The sequence below is a fragment of the Herpailurus yagouaroundi genome, unplaced genomic scaffold, assembly GCF_014898765.1.
Source record: "Herpailurus yagouaroundi ecotype Mexico unplaced genomic scaffold, PumYag 182, whole genome shotgun sequence".
NCBI lineage: Eukaryota > Metazoa > Chordata > Mammalia > Carnivora > Felidae > Herpailurus > Herpailurus yagouaroundi.
In genome coordinates this window covers 41,345,006-41,363,988 of record NW_024412413.1, presented here as the reverse complement: position 1 = coordinate 41,363,988, position 18,983 = coordinate 41,345,006, and the positions used below count along the sequence as shown (strand labels likewise).

The 18,983-nt window shown below is 37.8% G+C and overlaps 1 protein-coding gene across 1 annotated transcript in view; it reads left to right on the top strand.

Annotated features, from left to right (window-relative positions):
- The first annotated feature begins 336 nt into the window (after positions 1-336).
- NAV3 (neuron navigator 3) overlaps positions 337-18,983 on the top strand; it is a 600,880-nt gene continuing 582,233 nt past the window's right edge. The window contains exon 1 of the mRNA XM_040491360.1: positions 337-742. Coding sequence (XP_040347294.1) covers positions 671-742 — 72 coding nt within the window. The 5' untranslated portion in view covers positions 337-670. The remainder of the gene's footprint in view (positions 743-18,983) is intronic.

Genomic DNA, 18,983 nt, shown 5'->3' with positions numbered 1-18,983 from the left:
AATTCTTTAGTTCTGTGAATACTGAAATTAATGAGTGGATCCATGGAGCATATACACATGTTTGATGAGTGTATATGTATTCCCTATTGACTTTTAGCTTTGATGTGCTGTGAATCCCTAGTTTTAATATTCTGCTTTGAGTCAGGTTGTAATTGGTATTTTAAAGGCCAGAGGGGTAAAGAATAATGCCTTTCACCAGCTATTGCTTTTATGTGAAATATAATCCACGCCTACATTGTTTTTCTAAATTGCACATTTTAGGTAATTTTTCATTAATTATACTGTAAATGACGGGGGTGAGAATTAACTGTGTACTTTTTTTTTAAATCACAGGTTAAGGGGAACTGTGTAATTATTTATTAAAATGGAAAACTGTGAAGAAAGAAAAAGATAGCAGTTGGAGTTAAAATTCCTGGATGAATATTTTGCTTTTTGAGACATCAACATTTAAAAACGATATGCTGATTTGGAAAGTCCTGGGAGTACATTGCAAAATTCATCTTTTCCATTCAATAAATGGACTTTTTAATCACTCCTTGGAGTTGAGGAAGTTCGGAGACAGTGTGTGATAGGAAATGTGGCATGCCGGTGTTTTCCTGGTGATTGCATCTTGGATTAGGTTGCTGCCTATTTGAAGAGATTCCATTTTGAAAAGCAAGAACCCACTGTGATGGATGTCTCTTCAGAGATGAGCAGACATGGGAAGAATCCAGTGAGTCACAAGCTAGAAGATCAGAAGAAGGTAATGCAATACATTTCTTTTTGCTTGGTCCTTTTTGTTTATGCTTAGCGTGAATTTTCTGAATTGCAAATGAATGTGGTTTAGGAGATAAAATAACATACTATTTCATGGAAATAAATCCCTCCATATAGCCATGTATAGCTTTGGGTCTGGATCTCATTACCAGTTGGTGGTTTTGTTTCTGAAATCTTCTGAATTCATCCATCCAATAGGTTGGCAAAGGATTCTATGGTGTTCTCTCACTCTTGACTGTGTTCTAGTGACCTGCTGGCCTGACCTTGTGGAATAGTTTTCTGAGATCCAGGATTAGGTATGAGTCATGGGGCATTGCTAGAGTAATGGAGCAAGTTAGAGCACTCCTAAAAGAGAACACCTGCCTTGCTGCCAATAGAAGGTGTAGTTGGCATTTGAAATTCTCCGATTTCATGTCCTTGGGGCACATCACCTTAAGCCTTCTCATTTTTACAGCTGGCCTGGAAAGAGAGTCATGAGGAAGCTGTGAGCTTTGGTTTGACTCTTCATGTGTGATGTCAAAGGAACTAATGGAAAATATCAAAATAGTGCTGTGCTAATATTTATTTTTAAATGGGGTTAGGTTCTGAGTGAGAAGCTGGGAATTCAATGCTGAGGTTTGCACTTAAACCTCATTTTTCTAACTTCTTAGAAATTCTTACCTGCTAAACTGCTGTGCTATAGTGAGAATCATCCAGAGAGTACTTACTAGAAGGGTCAAAGATGGTACCAGGAGAGAAATCCCACTCTTAATAAAATACATTATCTTTTGTGGTGCTTTCATCGATTCCATTAGTATAGGAGAGGTGTGTGGGGACCCAGTGGCTGTCACAAAATCAAGGAATAATGAGATAATAGAAAGGATATTTTTAGTTACACCTGGATCTAAGGGCATGATTAAAGTTTGTGTTTACATCTGTCTTAGAAATTTGTTGACTAGTCCTTTTGTACTCCCAGGAGACAGCTAGCTCTTTTGCAGTTTTGGAGGTAGGAAGTTTCGAAGAGGCCATGTAGACAATAGCTTGTTAATTTGTTCTGATTCGTTTTGACGAGTGCCACTAGAAGAGGGGCTACAGTGATTGCTGTGCATCAATCCGGGCAGAAATGGATGGATTATTTATGCCCAACTGGTTCTTTCATTGGGTTTACCTGCAGTATAAGTAAGTCTTGGAAATACTAAGTAGCATAAAATCCAAGATGCCTAGAGTCAATTTCGACTTCAATGTGGATATAAATTTCTGCACAAATAAGTGTGTTACCAGGAATGTTGTTGGTGGTCAGCATTTTTTTCTTCCACTGATACTAAGGGTGTTATTCCAAATAGATGGCAAGATTAGTTTCCATCTAAACCACGCTCTGAAATTTCTTAACTATGGAGGGGCTATTTTATCATTTTCTCTATCTATAATTTTTATTTATTTAAAAATTTTTTTCAACGTTAAATTTTTTTTTCAACGTTTGCAGAGAGTGCAAGCGGGAGAGGGGCAGAGAAAGAGGGAGGCACAGCATACGCAGGCTCCAGGTGCTCTGAGCTGTGGGCACAGAGCCCAATGTGGAGCTCGAACTCAGGAACTGTGAGATCATGAACTGAGCCGAAGTCGGACGCTCATTTGACTGAGCCACCCAGGCGCCCCTCTATCTACATTTTTTTTAAATGTCCTTAACTATGATGGGTAATTTGCTTACTGTATTAGATTGGTTAAGAGGGAAGCAAGTAATAGGTAAGCGGTTGATAATACAGAAATCTGACTTTTGGAGGAAGTCCTGCTTTTCTGGCGGGAAAGAAAAGCACCCCTGCAGGTGCTATCATTTTCTTTCCTGAATAAGAGATTCTTTCTGCAAACACAGAAGGGATTGCAAGCTGAAGAATGGAATGAATTCTTCAAGTAATTCTGAAAATTCCTTGTATGAAACTTTAAACAATGGTCTCTAATGAGGCTTAGTTTCCCAGGCCAGTTCACAAAGGACTGTTCAGCTCATAAATAATAGTAATAGAGTTTAGGCAAACTATGGAGAGCCATGGCTCTGTGGGAAAATTAAAAAGACCAGTGTGGTAGTGTGGGACAAGAGAATCCCCATTCAACTGTAGCCTTCTAGTCGGTACGGAGATGGGAGGAGGCATGAACATTTTCAGTGAGCATTATCAAGACAGAAAATGGGATACTAATGATTTCCTGGGTGTCCGATTTGTGTGAGCATTCACATTGAGTCAGCTAGAAATTCAGATGTTGATCGATTAATTGATAAGGACTTAAGATTCAGGTTGAAGTGTCAGCAGGAACCCCTAGTCTCAATGACAGTTTTTTGAGTTTGCATTGAGGAGAAAAATGAAATGTAACATCATAAATCTTCATAGACTAAACTCTGGGCACAGCCCTGCCACCACACAATTGCCAACAGAGATTATAAAATCATTCATGCAATTACTTCGAGTGTTTGTAGTCCTTTGTGATGAATTAATTTAACAGGCACAGCGTTTCACAACAGTGAAATAAAATACATTTATTCCAACTCGTGACTTAATCCAGAGGTGAAGCATCTTTTTGATACTACTGAAAAAATGTGTTCTTCTCACAGTGTTTGTGGCCTGCGGTAGATATTTAAAGCAAGACGCATGGAACTGACTTCAATATAGGCTCCTATTTTGAACACTGCCCCGCTGATTTTTTTGTTCAGTCTACAAATAACTCGTTAGATTGTTGTTCTTTTTTTTTCTTTATTTATTTTGGGGGAGGACAGAAAGGGGGAGAGAGAATCCCAAGCAGGCTCCATGCCGTGAGTGCAGAACCCAATGTGGAACTCGATCTCATGAACTGCGAGATCCTGAACTGAGCTGAAATCAAGAGTCAGCCACTTAACCCACTGAGCTACCCAGGCACCCCATTAGCTTTTGTTCTTGATTTAAAATGTATGAATTTGTACTTAGTGTGCTCTACTTCCAAATAGAAACCGTTAGGATACTGGGCACATGAGTTTGTATGTGTGCGACTCTGGTGAGTAGGGAATGTCAGGGAAGAGGTAATTTATGGAGTGCTTACTATACCAGGAGCATGCTTGGTCCTTTCCAGTTCACGAAGAAAGTGTCTTTCTATAAAGATGAAAGGTGGTTTTACCTTTTCCGTCTCTCCTTAAGAAATTTGGTCCTGTAAAATTAATGACAAGTTCCTCAAAAATATATATACAATATATATGTATATACAATATACAAAAATATAAATAAAATAATATATATACAATTATTCAAAATTAAAGCTTTCAAAATGTGTGTGACTCCTTAGGCTTCTTTAAAATAATGCCCCATCACCTGACTAAATCTGGAAAACATAGATAAAGTTTAAAGGTGTCATATCTACAAGTCCTATCTGAAGAACTCTTCATTATGGATAAACTGGAGATGTGGATCTTATAGGAGCTGAGAATACTTCTAAGAATCTCAACTCAACCTGGATTAGTGTAGGGGTAGGTGGAATTCAATTCTCTTTTTGATTCCTGTGATTTTTATCAGTAGAATGGTCAGTTAGTGTTGGCCCATTATCCTGCACTTGGCATTCTCTTTCTGGAATGTCCCAGATGGGAAAATGATCCTGGCATCTCAAAGCTCCTGAATGCCCATAATGAGGTGTTTTATTTTTGAAAACTTGACCTTTTGACCCATGTTTGCTCCTTGTGCCAGTGAGTTCGGGATATTCCTTTCCACTAATTTTATTGCTTTGTGGGATTCTTTCTGCAGAAGCCCCTGGAACAGTGAAAGCCCAATAGGTACAAACGTCACTTCTATTTAATTAATTGTGAACTTGAACTGAAAAGCAGAGCTCAGTAGGTTTTACTGTCACTCAACTGCAGCAGTTTGCAGTTCAGACAGCCCTGAGACACTGCTTTATTGGTCCATGAATATTTTGTGTATTAAAACAAAGCATTTGTCATAGTCAACAGTTTGCTAGGTTGTGCTGAAAAGGGTAACAGGGACACACATTTTGAAATTATGGCAATGAAATGCAATAAATATTTAGTGACCTGTTGGAATAACTTTGTTTTTCTGTTCTCTGAAGCAGAAAGGGATGAAGAGTATTACTGAATATATGCAGAGATATTTACGTTTATGGAAATGTCTAAGATTGATGTCATATGATTTTACTGCCTAAAATCATATCTTTTACATATTAGTCAGCATTATTTTCACACTGCCTTGCAAAAAGCTCGAGATAAATTCTAACACATCATGTCTTCTTAAGAGATGGCAATTATTTCAAAAGTGACACGATCTGAGTGTAGTGAATGGGAGTCTGAGATGTGGAAAGTCATGTAAAATGAGAGAAATGATTGTATTAATTAATAGAAAAGGGGATGCTGATATGGACAAAGCTTGCTATTTGAAGGGCAACTCCAGTGATGTTGTGACTTAAAATCAAGTTTAGATAGGGGTTAGAAAAAGCATCATCTGCAAGTGCCATTGAGGGCTTCATCAGCGTCTCTCCCCATAGACGAGTTTTGTTTGTTTTTCAGTTGACATCAAACAGAAGAGTGTGGTCCAGGTTCATAACTGCAGACAACTATGTTAGGCTACTCCAATAATTTTACTGAAAACCTTGCTCACAATGATTACCAGTGCTTTATAGAGCAAAAATAATTTATCAGTTTAAATCTAGCCTAATTTTTCATTTACTATTTTTCTTTTAGTGTGCTGATTGGGATTATCCTCACAGGTGTTGAGAACTACTTGAAATTGTTGATGTTGGAAGCTGATTAAAAATCTGTGTTCTTAAGAGAAAATATGAAGATAAGTCACTAGAGAAGGCTTAGAATAGATCTAGGCTTTTCATTCATTCTTTGATCTTCTTGAAGGATGGACTCATTACATGGTGCTTTATTTTCATAAATCTGCCTGACTTCTTTTTTGTTAGTATGTCTGAGATATGTTAAAAGGTCCGTAAGGGAGCATGAGGTTTCTGAAACAAAGTCACATCATTTATTAATCATCCAATGTGAAGCATGACTGCTAATATGAATCAATTATCTGTGGGTTTCAACAAAATTGATGAGTCATCTGGTTGCTGATTAGCCAAATTTTTAATTTTTGAAATTCATTGAGCAGGTATTCGGCAATGATATTATATAAATCTGGAATCCGTGTGGAGACACAAATATGAAGGCCACGTTCACAAAGAAACTAGTACTGAAATTGTGGCATTCTGTGATACTTCCCCTAATTTCTGCCCCTGCTGTGTGTCTTAAAAAAGCTGCTGCAAACAGCTGTCTCCCAGCCACTTTACCTGGAGTTCTCTAAGAATGAATTAGATAAGGTGGGCTTTTTTTCTGCTGAGCAGTGATTCTAGAAACTTCTCTCTCAGATGTGAACTTGGATAAAACTTCTTTTAAAGCTTCTTCTATCATATCATAGGTGGTCCTCAAATAGACCTCTTCTGAAAGTTTATATGGCCACTTGCCTTTTTGGTCCTGACCACATATGTTCTCAGTGTAAACAGTATTTGTGCTAACAGGAAGAATTGGTAATAGATAAAAGTGAATATTGTATACCATGCTTAATGGTTCTACTCCTTGGTTCTAAACTAGACCATGTTCTGTTTCCTGATTGGTGAATTTTAGATGTCAGCAGGTGTAATGACTGCACAATCTTCATAAGAATAAACAGATACAACAGGCCCAAGATGGATGGATGATACTTGAGTGGTGTGATACACATTTTGAGCATTTTGAAGGCAAAATTACATGTTAGTTGTTGTTTGGTTATTACTTGTCATTATGTTCTCAATGATAATGATTACTAAGATATAAAGTTTAGTAAGTTTTAATTCCTGTTTATTCTTAAATACTTTTTTCTGTTTTGGTATTAACGTGAATTCTGGATTTTACCATTCCATAAAGGAATGACTGAAACTAATTTTTTCATCTAAAATATATTGGAAAAATGTGACCACATGCAATACAAAAAACTTGGAATACATCAATAGACTGACTTGCTCTTACCTTTCAATACATATATTATTATATTTTTATGTGTTCATATCTAGTGTGTGTGTATACATACACATACAACTTTTTAAAGCAGATATTATAATATTGTGTGGCCTGTTTTGAATGGCCAATCATATCATTGTCACTTTCTCTTTAAAATTATGTTCCTAAAAGGATTGAGACTTTCCTCCATTTGACCATATGAATAAATACTTTTGAACATAGCACAGTCATTTTATTTTTTAATTTAATTTTATTTTTTTAAAGTTTTTAATGTTTGTTGATTTTTAAATTTTTTTAACGTTTATTTATTTATTTAAAAATTTTTTTTTAACGTTTTTTTATTTATTTTTGAGACAGGGAGAGACAGAGCATGAACAGGGGAGGGTCAGAGAGAGGGAGACACAGAATCTGAAACAGGCTCCAGGCTCTGTGCTGTCAGCACAGAGCCTGACGTGGGGCTCGAACTCACGGACCCTGAGATCATGACCTGAGCTGAAGTCAGACTTAACCGACTGAGCCACTCAGGCGCCCTACGTTTGTTCATTTTTGAGAGACAGAGACAGAGCGTGAATGGGGGAGGGGCAGAGAGAGGGGGAGGCACAGAATCTGAAGCAGGCCCCAGGCTCTGAGCTGTTAGCACAGAGCCCGACGCGGGGCTCGAACTCATGAAGTGTGAGATCATGTCCTGAGTTGAAGTCTGACTCTTAACAGACTGAGCTCCCCAAGCACCTCATAGCACAGTCATTCTAAACCAATAGTTCACCTGTGTCCACTTGCCTCCTTCGAGGTTCCAGGTAATTATAAGAGGGTAGACTGAGAATTCTACAAAGCTTACCCTGAGGTAGCCACATGGACAAAAAAAACCTATAAATGCACATAAAAATACCATTAAAAAGTGCTGAACACCAAAATCGGGGGCGGGGGGGGGACTTGCTCATTTCCACGGGTCAAAGATTTGAGATTAATCATGAAATCAGAGTACACGTTGGCACCAGAATGGAGTGGGAAGCAAGAACATGTGTAAGCAGAGAAGAGTCAGAGTGGGATGCCATGAGCTGGGAGTGGGATGATACGGGAAGTGCAATGACTTGTCTGGTTTGTGTCTTGTACAGCAGGCTACTTGCTGGTGAGCAGAGCCATCTGATTTAATCACACGAGGACAGGGTGGCAGCATTTTTTGTTTTTTTCCGACTTGGGGACTGACCAGATGTCTCCCAGACATGATATTCAGTGAATACACAAATGCCTGGGACAAGAGTTACATGAAGCAAAGCAGATTTAATGATATGTTCTAAAAGCACCCGACATAAGAAATTCTGTCAGTTTTATATGCAAAGTTGGGCAATTTTTATGAGAAATAAGCAAAAAATCATCAGGTCTTCGAAGTATGTTCTGAGGAACAGTAACAGTATTCTAATCAGAAATGTGTAAGAAATGCAGAGTCTCAGGCCCCACACCAGAACTACTGAAACAGAATGTGCATTTGAACAAGATATCCAGGTGGTTCATTAATGCACAGCAGTATTGGAGAAGCATTGCCCTAGAGATCATGCCTGAGAGCTTCTCAGTGGGACTAAGCTTTTTTTTTTTTTTAAATATATTGTATTTATTTATTTTTAATTTACATCCAAGTTAGTGAGCATATAGTGAAACAATAATTTCAAGAGTAAATTCCTTAGTGCCCCTTACCCATTTAGCCCATCCCCTCTCCCCTCCCGTAACCCTCTGTTCTCCAGATTTATGAGTCTCTTCTGTTTTGTCCCCCTCCCTGGTTTTATGTTCTTTTTGCTTCCCTTATGTTCATCTGTTTTGTATCTTGAAGTCCTCATATGAGTGAAGTCACATGATATTTGTCTTTCTCTGACTAATTTCGCTTAGCATAATACCCTCTAGTTCCATCCATATAGTTGCAAATGGCAAGATTTCTTTTTTCTTTTCTTTTTTTTTTGGTATCTCATTTTTATTTCTTTTTTTTTTAATATATGAAATTTATTGTCAAATTGGTTTCCATACAACACCCAGTGCTCATCCCAAAAGATGCCCTCTTCAATACCCATCACCCACCCTCCCCTTCCTCCCACCCCCCATCAACCCTCAGTTTGTTCTCAGTTTTTAAGAGTCTCTTATGCTTTGGCTCTCTCCCACTCCAACCTCTCTCTTTTTTTTTCCTTCCCCTCCCCCATGGGTTCCTGTTAAGTTTCTCAGGATCCACATAAGGGTGAAAACATATGGTATCTGTCTTTCTCTGTATGGCTTATTTCACTTAGCATAACACTCTCCAGTTCCATCCACGTTGCTACAAAGGACCAGATTTCATTCTTTCCCATTGCCACATAGTATTCCTTTGTGTATATAAACCACAATTTCTTTATCCATTCATCAGTTGATGGACATTTAGGCTCTTTCCATAATTTGGCTATTGTTGAGGGTGCTGCTGTAAACATTGGGGTACAAGTGCCCCTATGCATCAGTACTCCTGTATCCCTTGGGTAAATTCCTAGCAGTGCTACTGCTGGGTCATAGGGTAGGTCTATTTTTAATTTTTTGAGGAACCTCCACACTGTTTTCCAGAGCAGCTGCACCAGTTTGCATTCCCACCAACAGTGCAAGAGGGTTTCCGTTTCTCCACATCCTCTCCAGCGTCTATAGTCTCCTGATTTGTTCATTTTGGCTACTCTGGTGTGAGGTGATATCTGAGTGTGGTTTTGATTTGTATTTCCCTGATGAGGAGTGGCGTTGAGCATCTTTTCATGTGCCTGTTGGCCATCCAGATGTCTTCTTTAGAGAAGTGTCTATTCATGTTTTCTGCCCATTTCTTCACTGGATTATTTGATTAAGCTTTAGTTACCCACTGTTGGAGTAAGATGCCCTTTATTTTCTGTGTTCTGGTTCCTATCTCCCTTCCCAACTTCTCTCCCAGTATTTCCTGGCATCATCAGCTAAGTTAACTACTTGCACTTGAATCTTTCTTTCAGGTTCTACTCTGGCAGAAGCCTAAACTAAGACATTCTGTATCTGGGGTTCTGGAACCAATATGGTGTATTTGTTTCCATCAGCTAGTGTTGGACTCTAAGTTAACACAGTTATTTGGAATTTAAATTTTTCAGGAATTCTTCTATCTCATTTATTTATTCCTATTTTATTTTTGGATATCCTAAGTGCACACCCAGATAATGGTGGTGTGCTGGCCCTCACTTGTACAATATGGCTAGCCCTGACTTATAAACACTCAATTAAGAGATGACCCACTCACAGGACAGCTGCTGCCACCTCCCACTGCCACCCCCCACTGCCACCCCATTATCAACAGCCTCTGCAGCACAAATTGTCCTAAGAAGTTGTTGAAGGAGCTGTGAGCTCCTTTCCCCATCTCTTGCCTTCTTCAACCTATTCACTAAAAACCAAAACACAATTATGAGACATTTACTGAATCTATTGTTTGGCATGGGTTTTTATATGAAATCTTCCTATTCACTCCTCTTTTCCTTTAGGGTTCCTTGCTGGGGAAACTAAATATACACAAAACAATGTCTAAGTGGGAACAAAGAACTAGCTCTATGAAAAGAGCATGCAAGTAAATGCTCCCAAACTCTCCTAAAAGTAGATCTTCTCTTAGATGCTATGGTGCTTCAGTTCCAAAAGCCAAATGTGGGTTTCCTACTACCCTCAAAACTTGGATCACTGCTCCAGTGAGCTGACCTGAAAATACTAACTATGTTAGTTGTGTGGATGAAGATGGACAGAGAACCTACCCAAAGAGGAGGACCGTGTGGGGGGAGTTTATCACAGATGAGCAATACAGTGGAAAAAAAGTGATGATGCCCATGATCTTACCTTTAGTAGAAAGAAACACTGCCCAATAATAAAACTTGGCCCAATATTTCACTCATGACCTCACCCATCAGGCTAGCAACGTCTTTGGGAGGATCTAGTAAAAAGTAGTGCAGTAAACAGTGAAAAGCAAAGGATCTAAAATAAGATGCCCGAATTTGATTTCTGGCACTTACTGAAATTACTCAACTCTGTCCTCTCCTAGTTTTCTCATTTGTGTTATTTTATAAAATGAGAATATTTAAAACAATTATATATAAAGCATTTGGAGCAATGCCTTATACCTACAAAACACTCAATAATTGGTAGCTTTTGGGGTGAACTAAAGAGTTGGGCATGGTTTATTTTCCCGTGTGCATAGGCCAGAATGTGAGTTAATGGGCACAAGTGTTCCTCCCTTCTCATCACTTGACTTCCTATGAGGTCCGGCAATGCTGGTCCTGAATGACTTCCTGGTTAGTTGTAATCACAGCAACTCATTTTAGACTTCTCTCTACCATCTGTGTTTAACAATTTAAGCACTCATAACATTAAGCTTCCCAAAATGTGAAGGGCTTCTTTATTAGGGAGTGGGAACAAACCCTTCCTGCTCCCAAAAACACCGAAGTGGAACCAACCAATCCTGGATTATGCACTAGAGCTTAAGGTGGGTGGTGGGTCTGAGCATTGTTTCTTGACTTATATTAAACTTGGTGTTAGTAGTTCATGTGAGTCCAAGGCTTAGTTTGCCTGTTTTCTGGAGAGAGTCTGAGGATAGTTGGTACCGAGGGAATTTCATCTGAAAGTATGGATATCAGGTTAACTACGTGTGACTAGAGTTCAACCCTAGAGCCAGTCAGAAAAGATGTCTGTGAGTTCAAAGGCTTTAATTTTCTTAGGATGACAAGTTTGATAAACCAAAATATTTTCTGGCCATGATATATTGATAAATACAGTTATCCTTAGCTCATGGTACATTTTAAATAAAAAAAGTATTTTCTAAATCCTAAATATTTAGGATGAGTTTCGTTTCTGTTTTCAAGAGGATATAAAGAACATTGAACTTGAGGAAAATTCTCAGTTGATGCAGGCTTTCTTTCTTTCATTACCAATGTGAGCTTGAGAGTGTAAAAATGTATATAAATTTTTTTTAACGTTTATTTATTTTTGAGACAGAGAGAGACAGAGCATGAACAGGGGAGGGTCAGAGAGAGGGAGACACAGAATCTGAAACAGGCTCCAGGCTCTGAGCTGTCAGCACAGAGCCCGACGCGGGGCTTGAACTCACTGACCGCGAGATCATGACCTGAGCCGAAGTTGGCTGCTTAACCGACTGAGCCACCCAGGCGCCCCGTAAAAATGTATATAATGAAGATATGTGATGAAGCAAACATGGTAAAATGTTAACCATACGTACCAACTAGTGGTATGTATAAAGGTGTTTACTGTAAAATTGTTTAAACTCTTCTGTATGTTTGAAGATACATATAAGACAACATGGGCAAATATATTAATAAGTGATGTTTGCCATCAAGGTATTAACATTTTAGTAGCATATGTATAGTTTTTGTGCTTACTTCCTTGAGCTTGATTATCCTCCTCTGTGTAACTTGGGGATCAAGGGAGCTTAGAGGTTTTTAGAGGGAGACTAAGGACTGCTATTTTATTAGTCTTTCAGCTGCACTAGGTAGTTTTTCCAATTGGCCTGGGTCCTAAGCAGTGTTTCTTACATGATATATATAGGAAATGCACTCACAATTTTCAACAACTAACTTAAAACTCATTTAGAGGATCCATCCCCATATGTATTGATTTTCCTTGACTTAAAACTAAGTTCGGTATATTCAATCATTTGTATGTTTCATAGACACGCACAGTTATTGTGCTTTAATTTGAATCTGGAGATGTCCATTCCAAGCATTAATACAGTAAAAATAAATACCTTTTTCTCATTTTTAGAATCATTCTTTATGACCAATTTTTCATATTTCATGGAATAAATGCTTTTTTTAATTCTTTTTTTTAATGTTTATTTATTTTTGAGAGAGAGCACGAACAGGGGAGGGGCAGAGAGAGAGAGAGAGAGAGAGAGAGAGAGAAGACACAGAATCCAAAGCAGGCTCCAGGCTCTGAGCTGTCAGCACAGAGCCCGATGCAGGGCTGGAACCTATGAACTGTGAGATCATGACCTGAGCCGAAGTCGGATCCTTAATTGACTGAGCCACACAGGAGCCCCTGGAATAAATTATTCTTTATAAATGTTTCTTGACACATATTACAGCAGAGCATGTACTTGTTAAAGATCCATTAAAAATGTTCAATGTTACATTGCTTGTTTAGAAGCAATTTCTTATGAGCATTTTTGCATAATGGTAAAGTGGTTCCTTAGTGCCTAATGGATATACTTCTTTTTTTTTTTATTTTTTTTTAACGTTTATTTACTTTTGAGACAGAGAGAGACAGAGCATGAATGGGGGAGGGTCAGAGAGAGAGAGAGAGACACAGAATCTGAAACAGGCTCCAGGCTCTGAGCTGTCAGCTCAGCCCGATGTGGGGCTCGAACTCACGAACCGTGAGATCATGACCTGAGCCGAAGTCGGCCGCTTCACCGACTGAGCCACCTAGGCGCCCCCCCAATGGATATACTTCTATAGTGTAGGTAGAAGGTTCTACATATTGCTTGCTATCTTCCGGGTTTTGATAACTCATCAGGTTTTGAGAAGTCATTGTTTCAGAGACAGAGATGGAGGTTAGTGGATTCAGGTTAGTAACGTTGCTCTTTGTTTTACTATATATTGCATTGTAGCATAATATTTTGTTTGATGGTGGAAATTATCAAAGAATCAACCACAGATTTAAGAGAGGTTTTGCGATCTTCAGTGTGTATTTGTGTATTTATGGAGTGCCTACTAGTTCTCTGTGGTAGGCAACAGTAATACAATTTACTTGGTTAACTGCGTTACTAATGAATGGATGTATCCATTTGTATCTATCACCTCCTCTTTGCATAAAAACGTGGGTTAGGCTCCTAACTAATATCTGAATAGCAAGCAATCTGTAGTTTGCCAAGAGCTTTTACTTGTGTTTCTGTCCACCCTCGCAACTCAGTGGAATTGTAGGTCCAGTAATTTTATGTCCATTTTAGCAATGAACTTGTCTCAGATGAGAGAACTCACCGGTTGCATCTTTTTATTTTGCTCAGTGATTTATTTTTTATTTCATTTTTTAAAGATTTTTAAAATGTTTATTTTTGAGAGAGAGAGAGAGCCAGCACAAGCCGGGGAGAGGCAGAGAGAGAGGTGGGGCAGAGGATCAGAATCAGGCTCTGTGCTGACAGCAGAGAGCCTATGTGGGATTTGAACTCATGAACTGTGAGATCATGCCCTGAGCTGAAGTCGGATGCTTAACTGACTGAACCACCCAGGTGTTTCAAAAACATGTAACTTATTGATACGTTGCTAAAAATCTGTTTGAAAAATATAAATCTATGAAGACTTTTTGTTTTCATGTTAAATTTTATTCTAGGTGGGTGTGAGTATGATACACTTTCTTTAAGCAGATGTTTTTCGAGAGCTACTCCCAAATGACTTTGAAAAGATGTGAAAAATGAGGGTCCAGATTTGGGAACTGCAGTTAACCTGGTTTAGTCACATTAGACTTGTCACGTTTGGGAAGTTGCACTCAAGGTTCTCCATCTATCTTATTAAAGGTGACTGATTTCATTAAGTCACATTAGGAAGCTTCATTTAATTGTTAGGAAAATATGTTGTAAGGGACACAGGTCATATTTAAATTTGATAGGCTACATGGAGAAAAATTATTACCAGTCTACACAGGTGGGGCCACACTCCCTCTCAGCTTCTCAGTTTTGCCAGCCCATCAGCCACCAGCTAACCCACAAAGCTTGGCTACCTGGTCCCCTGGCTGTGCCAATGACACATGTGAGTACACGCAGGTATGTAAGCCACCGAGCTCTCCTGTAGTGAGGCAGGATGTTCTGTTGGACCACATTCACATTCAGAATCTGCTTACCAGGGTGGAAATGAATGGGAAGTGGGGTCTGTCCCAGACATACGCCTGCTAGCCATTTTAAGCCATATCTACATCATTTTTGAGAGAATATTAAAAAAAAAATGGTTATCTGCCCATCTTTGGATCTAATTTATAGTGTGTTTGATTTATCTGATGCAAAATGAAGATGAGAATAGTGTTTTATACAAATGGCCCTTCTGACTTTCTACTTTGATAAATATCTTTCAACAGTGCTACAGTTATGACATTTTCCTAATGTTGTTGTTTTCACACATGCTAATGGCTCTAAGGTATTAATCCAAATGGGCACGTTTAGTTCTGAGGCAAGAATGTGACTGAAACTACATGAATTCACCTGAATACTTTCCACTTTTTGGTGCTGATAGTTAACTTTATACTTTATAGTTTTTATTAAAATTAGGTGTTTCCTCTGAAACTCTTACTGGCTGCTTGATTAAACAATATTATTAGGTGCAATGTAGTAGTTTTACTTCATGCTGTCTCGGTAAGAAGGGCTTGTATCTTTTAACAGTTGCTGGTCTTGGCAAATTGTAATGCTTGCAAATAACAGATAAACAACACCTTGTATGTGCTTGTTATTCTCTAATTAACACTGGGAAAGGATTTAGGGTTAAACTTGAAAAACAACATAATGTCTTAATCTGCTTTGCTTTGTAAAATATTTTCATAGAATCATGAACCGATGCAGTGATTTCCACATTGCTTTGGGGGAAGAGTACAAAATAACGTTAAATAAAAATGTGCCTTTACATTTCCGTAATACTCACCATTTTAGAAATGTCTTTCGTATCTTTATCAGGTGCTAAATTCGTGTTCCAGCTAAATATACGATACTAAGAATATCCATGAGTATAGCCATAATTTTCTTTTTAGCACATCTAGATTTATCACTGACCTTCCTAATACCCTCCAGTGACCTTCTGGTGCATTTTGAGTACAGTCTGAACTCCTTAACATGGCCCGTAGGGCGCTGCATAATATTTCCATTTTTCCCCCAAAGTCATCCTCTGCCACCTTTTCTCTCCCTCATTCTGTCCAAGGTGTGTTGGTGATCTGTCAGTAAGTTCTTTGAACAGTCAAGGATTTTCTCACTTTCAGGCCTTGGCATTGACAGCTCTTTCTGCCTAGAGTACTCATTGCTAAAGTATTTTTTGCGTGAATGACTTCTCATCATTCAGGCATAGGGTATTAATGTAATTTCCTCCAGAAAGTGCTTTCCCATCCACTCCATCACTGTGTTCTGTTGATTTTATTTCTAGTAATCCTTTTAATGTTTCCTTCTTACCCACTTAATGGCTTGCTTGTTTATAATCTGCCTCTATTAGGTTAGGGACACTGTCTGTCTTGGTCAACATTGTGTGGGAAACTTTGCATGTGATACAAACTCAAGAACTGTTGCTGTGGAACAAAGAAGAAAAATCTATATGAGTACTTATCAAATTGGGGTGCAATTTTTGATGAAAAGCTAAAGAAGAAAGCTATAAATCCCTGTATTGCTCTCAGGCTAGTATATTGTTAAATAAGAAAATAGGAAAACTTTAACTCACGACAAGGGCTTTTGGGTTAGAGTAAATGCGTCTGAGTATTATCTGCCTAAACACCCTTGTATCTTTATATCTATGAAGGAAGAGTGGAATTTTCAAAGCATGACTCTGTGCAGTTCCTTTATTTTCTACTAACTCTCTGAAGCCTTCTAGCTCTTGAAGATGAAAGAAATGATAGGTTTAAAAGTTGAACAACTTTCATTCCAAATCATCTAGCTATTTGTTTATGAGTTAATCCACGATATTTTATAAGCAAAAGAGATGGCATCTCTAGGACTTAAAATGGTTGAAAACTGGTAATACAGGTACTTATGTGATATTTGGACAATCTCCAAGCAGTATCAAAAATTAAGGCTAACATTAGATAATATTTAAGGTTTGATTGTTTTTACTCATAAACATAGGGTAAAAGGATAGTCAAATTTTATTCAAGTTTTGAAATGATTATAAATGCCCTTATCTATCGTATTATCACAGATACTAGATATCAACTTCTGAGTAGTATTCGAGAATTCTGATGGCACAGTTGAAAGTGGAGGAGGGTAGGGGCACTCCTCCTTACCCACCCAAGTAGAGATAAACCCCAGTCTCATCAGTCTATGGCTTTGTGTTTTACTGCCAGATGGTGCTGACAGGTGTTTCTTCATTGCCTAACTGGTAATGCCTGCCTATTGGTGGTTCAGGGTGTTTTTTGACAGAATATGATCCTGCTTCCTAGGGCCAAGCTGGACTGTGCTTTTGCTACTGTAGCTGTAGTATTCGACGTTCCTCCCTTTCAGGTCACCTTCAAACTCACCTCCCAGGTGTCAGCCAGCACCGGGACCCTGCATCAGATCTGTTTCCAGGGTCTTTCCTCTCTAGGCAGTTACCCGTAGACATCAGCTACCATTTTCCTTTCCTGCCAACAAACACAATTTGCTTGATTATGCACTCTTTAGCTGGGTAGTTGGGTTCTAGTAGAACTTCCTTGGACCCTAGATGGAGTCAGTTTCAATGACTCCAAGGTAATTTCCAGCAGTTCACTTGCTAAGGAAGAGAAAACACAAATATGAAAAACTAAATTAAAATACTCTTTAATTAGCCATGCTACTATATAAAGTACACAAGTTAATAGGTTTGTTGATTTACTTACCTCTGTAGTATTAAGCATGTCCATTCTCAAAACTTCCTGTAATATTATAATTTATATTGGCCACCAGCTCCTTGTACATGAAGTCTATTCTGTAAATTCTTATACTATCATTTGGCCAAAAGTATTAATATCTTTCCTTGAAGAAGGATTTTATTTTCAGCAGTTAGGAGAGCACTTTCCTAGATAAGAAAATATAATTATCCCTTTTTATGCTTGTTTTATATGGTTAGTTTCTTTCCAGTATTCAAAAAGACTGGGAGTCCATTAGTGCACAGTTTTTTGTTTGTTTTTTTTTTTTTTTCAGAGATAATGGGCTTTTCATACTCTTGTTTACAAACATAATTAAAAATAGGCTTTTGTGGAGAGGAACTTAATTCTAATAGAATGTTGATTAACTGAAGTGTTGAGTTTTTTCTAAAAGTCTCAGAGAGCACCTGATATAAATTTAGGATTATTCTAAGAGAAAGTAAAGTTAGAGCAGCTACTACAAAATAGAAACTAGAGCTTAAAAATTATTTGAATGCTCTGTCTGTGCTTGCTGGTGCAGTATCCACTAACCATTGTAACTATTACAATTTAAATTAATAAAAATTAAATAAAGAATTCAGTTCTTCAGTTGCGCTAGCCATATTTCAAGTGCTCAGTCATTGCTTGTGACTAGTGGCTACCCTACTACAAAGTATATTTACATAATTACAGAAAGTTCTGTTGAATATTTCTACTGAAATATTGTCCTGGTTAGAATGTAACATAGAATAAGAAGTTAGGGGAATCCAAGAGTTAGACTTCTTGTCAGAGGAACAAGAGCAGTAATGGAGGCATTTTTTTCTTCTTTTTAGTGCATAAAATTGGAATGGGAAGCCACTGTTGTTCCATGATAAAGGAACAATGATAAAGGGGTCAATAATCTTTTTGCTTGCCATAAATTTAGTAGAATAAAGTGTTTGCAAAGATCTTAAAAGTCAGACCAATTACCAAGTTTATCTTTGAACTGTTTATCTTGTTTATTTTTGCTTAGATGGATTGCTTCAAAGCACCTTACCTTAAGAAGCAATATACATTGAGCACTGAGTGGGATAACCAGTTTTGTATTCTATATAAAGAAAAAATGTGAATTATCACAAGTTAGTATCCATAATAAATTATTTGACAGTAAACTTTCACTACTGAGCCAACATGAAGACTTTCCAAAAATGCTTTCCATGACCCCGGGGGGGAATTGAATATGGTTTCAAATCTTAGGACATGATAAGGTTGTCAGGCAACAAATTAGCATCCAGGCAAAAGTACTGAGGTCAAAAAGAATCTTAAAGTACTTGCAAAAATACATGCATAGTAGTCTTTATCATTTTAGCAAATGATTTAATATCACGATTGTGTCCATTTATATTGTAGTTCAATCGGCCATATATATTTTATTGTGTTCTTGCCAAAAGATAAGATCAACAGAGCCATATGTTTCCTAAGCTCCTCTTGGACAGAGATTTTACTAAAACCGGACCAAGTAAAATATTACCTAGTCAGCAAAGGGCATCATCAGTTAAATTTGTGTTTCAGGCAGTGCTGTTCCAAAATAGGTATTATCAATAAAAGAAAAATTATGATTTAACACAGCATTGTTTTCTGTTTGATGAGAAACACAAAATTAAGTAACTTTGATACTTAAAAATTTTTTCCAAATTTTATAAATTAAAAAAAATTAATGTTTATTTAT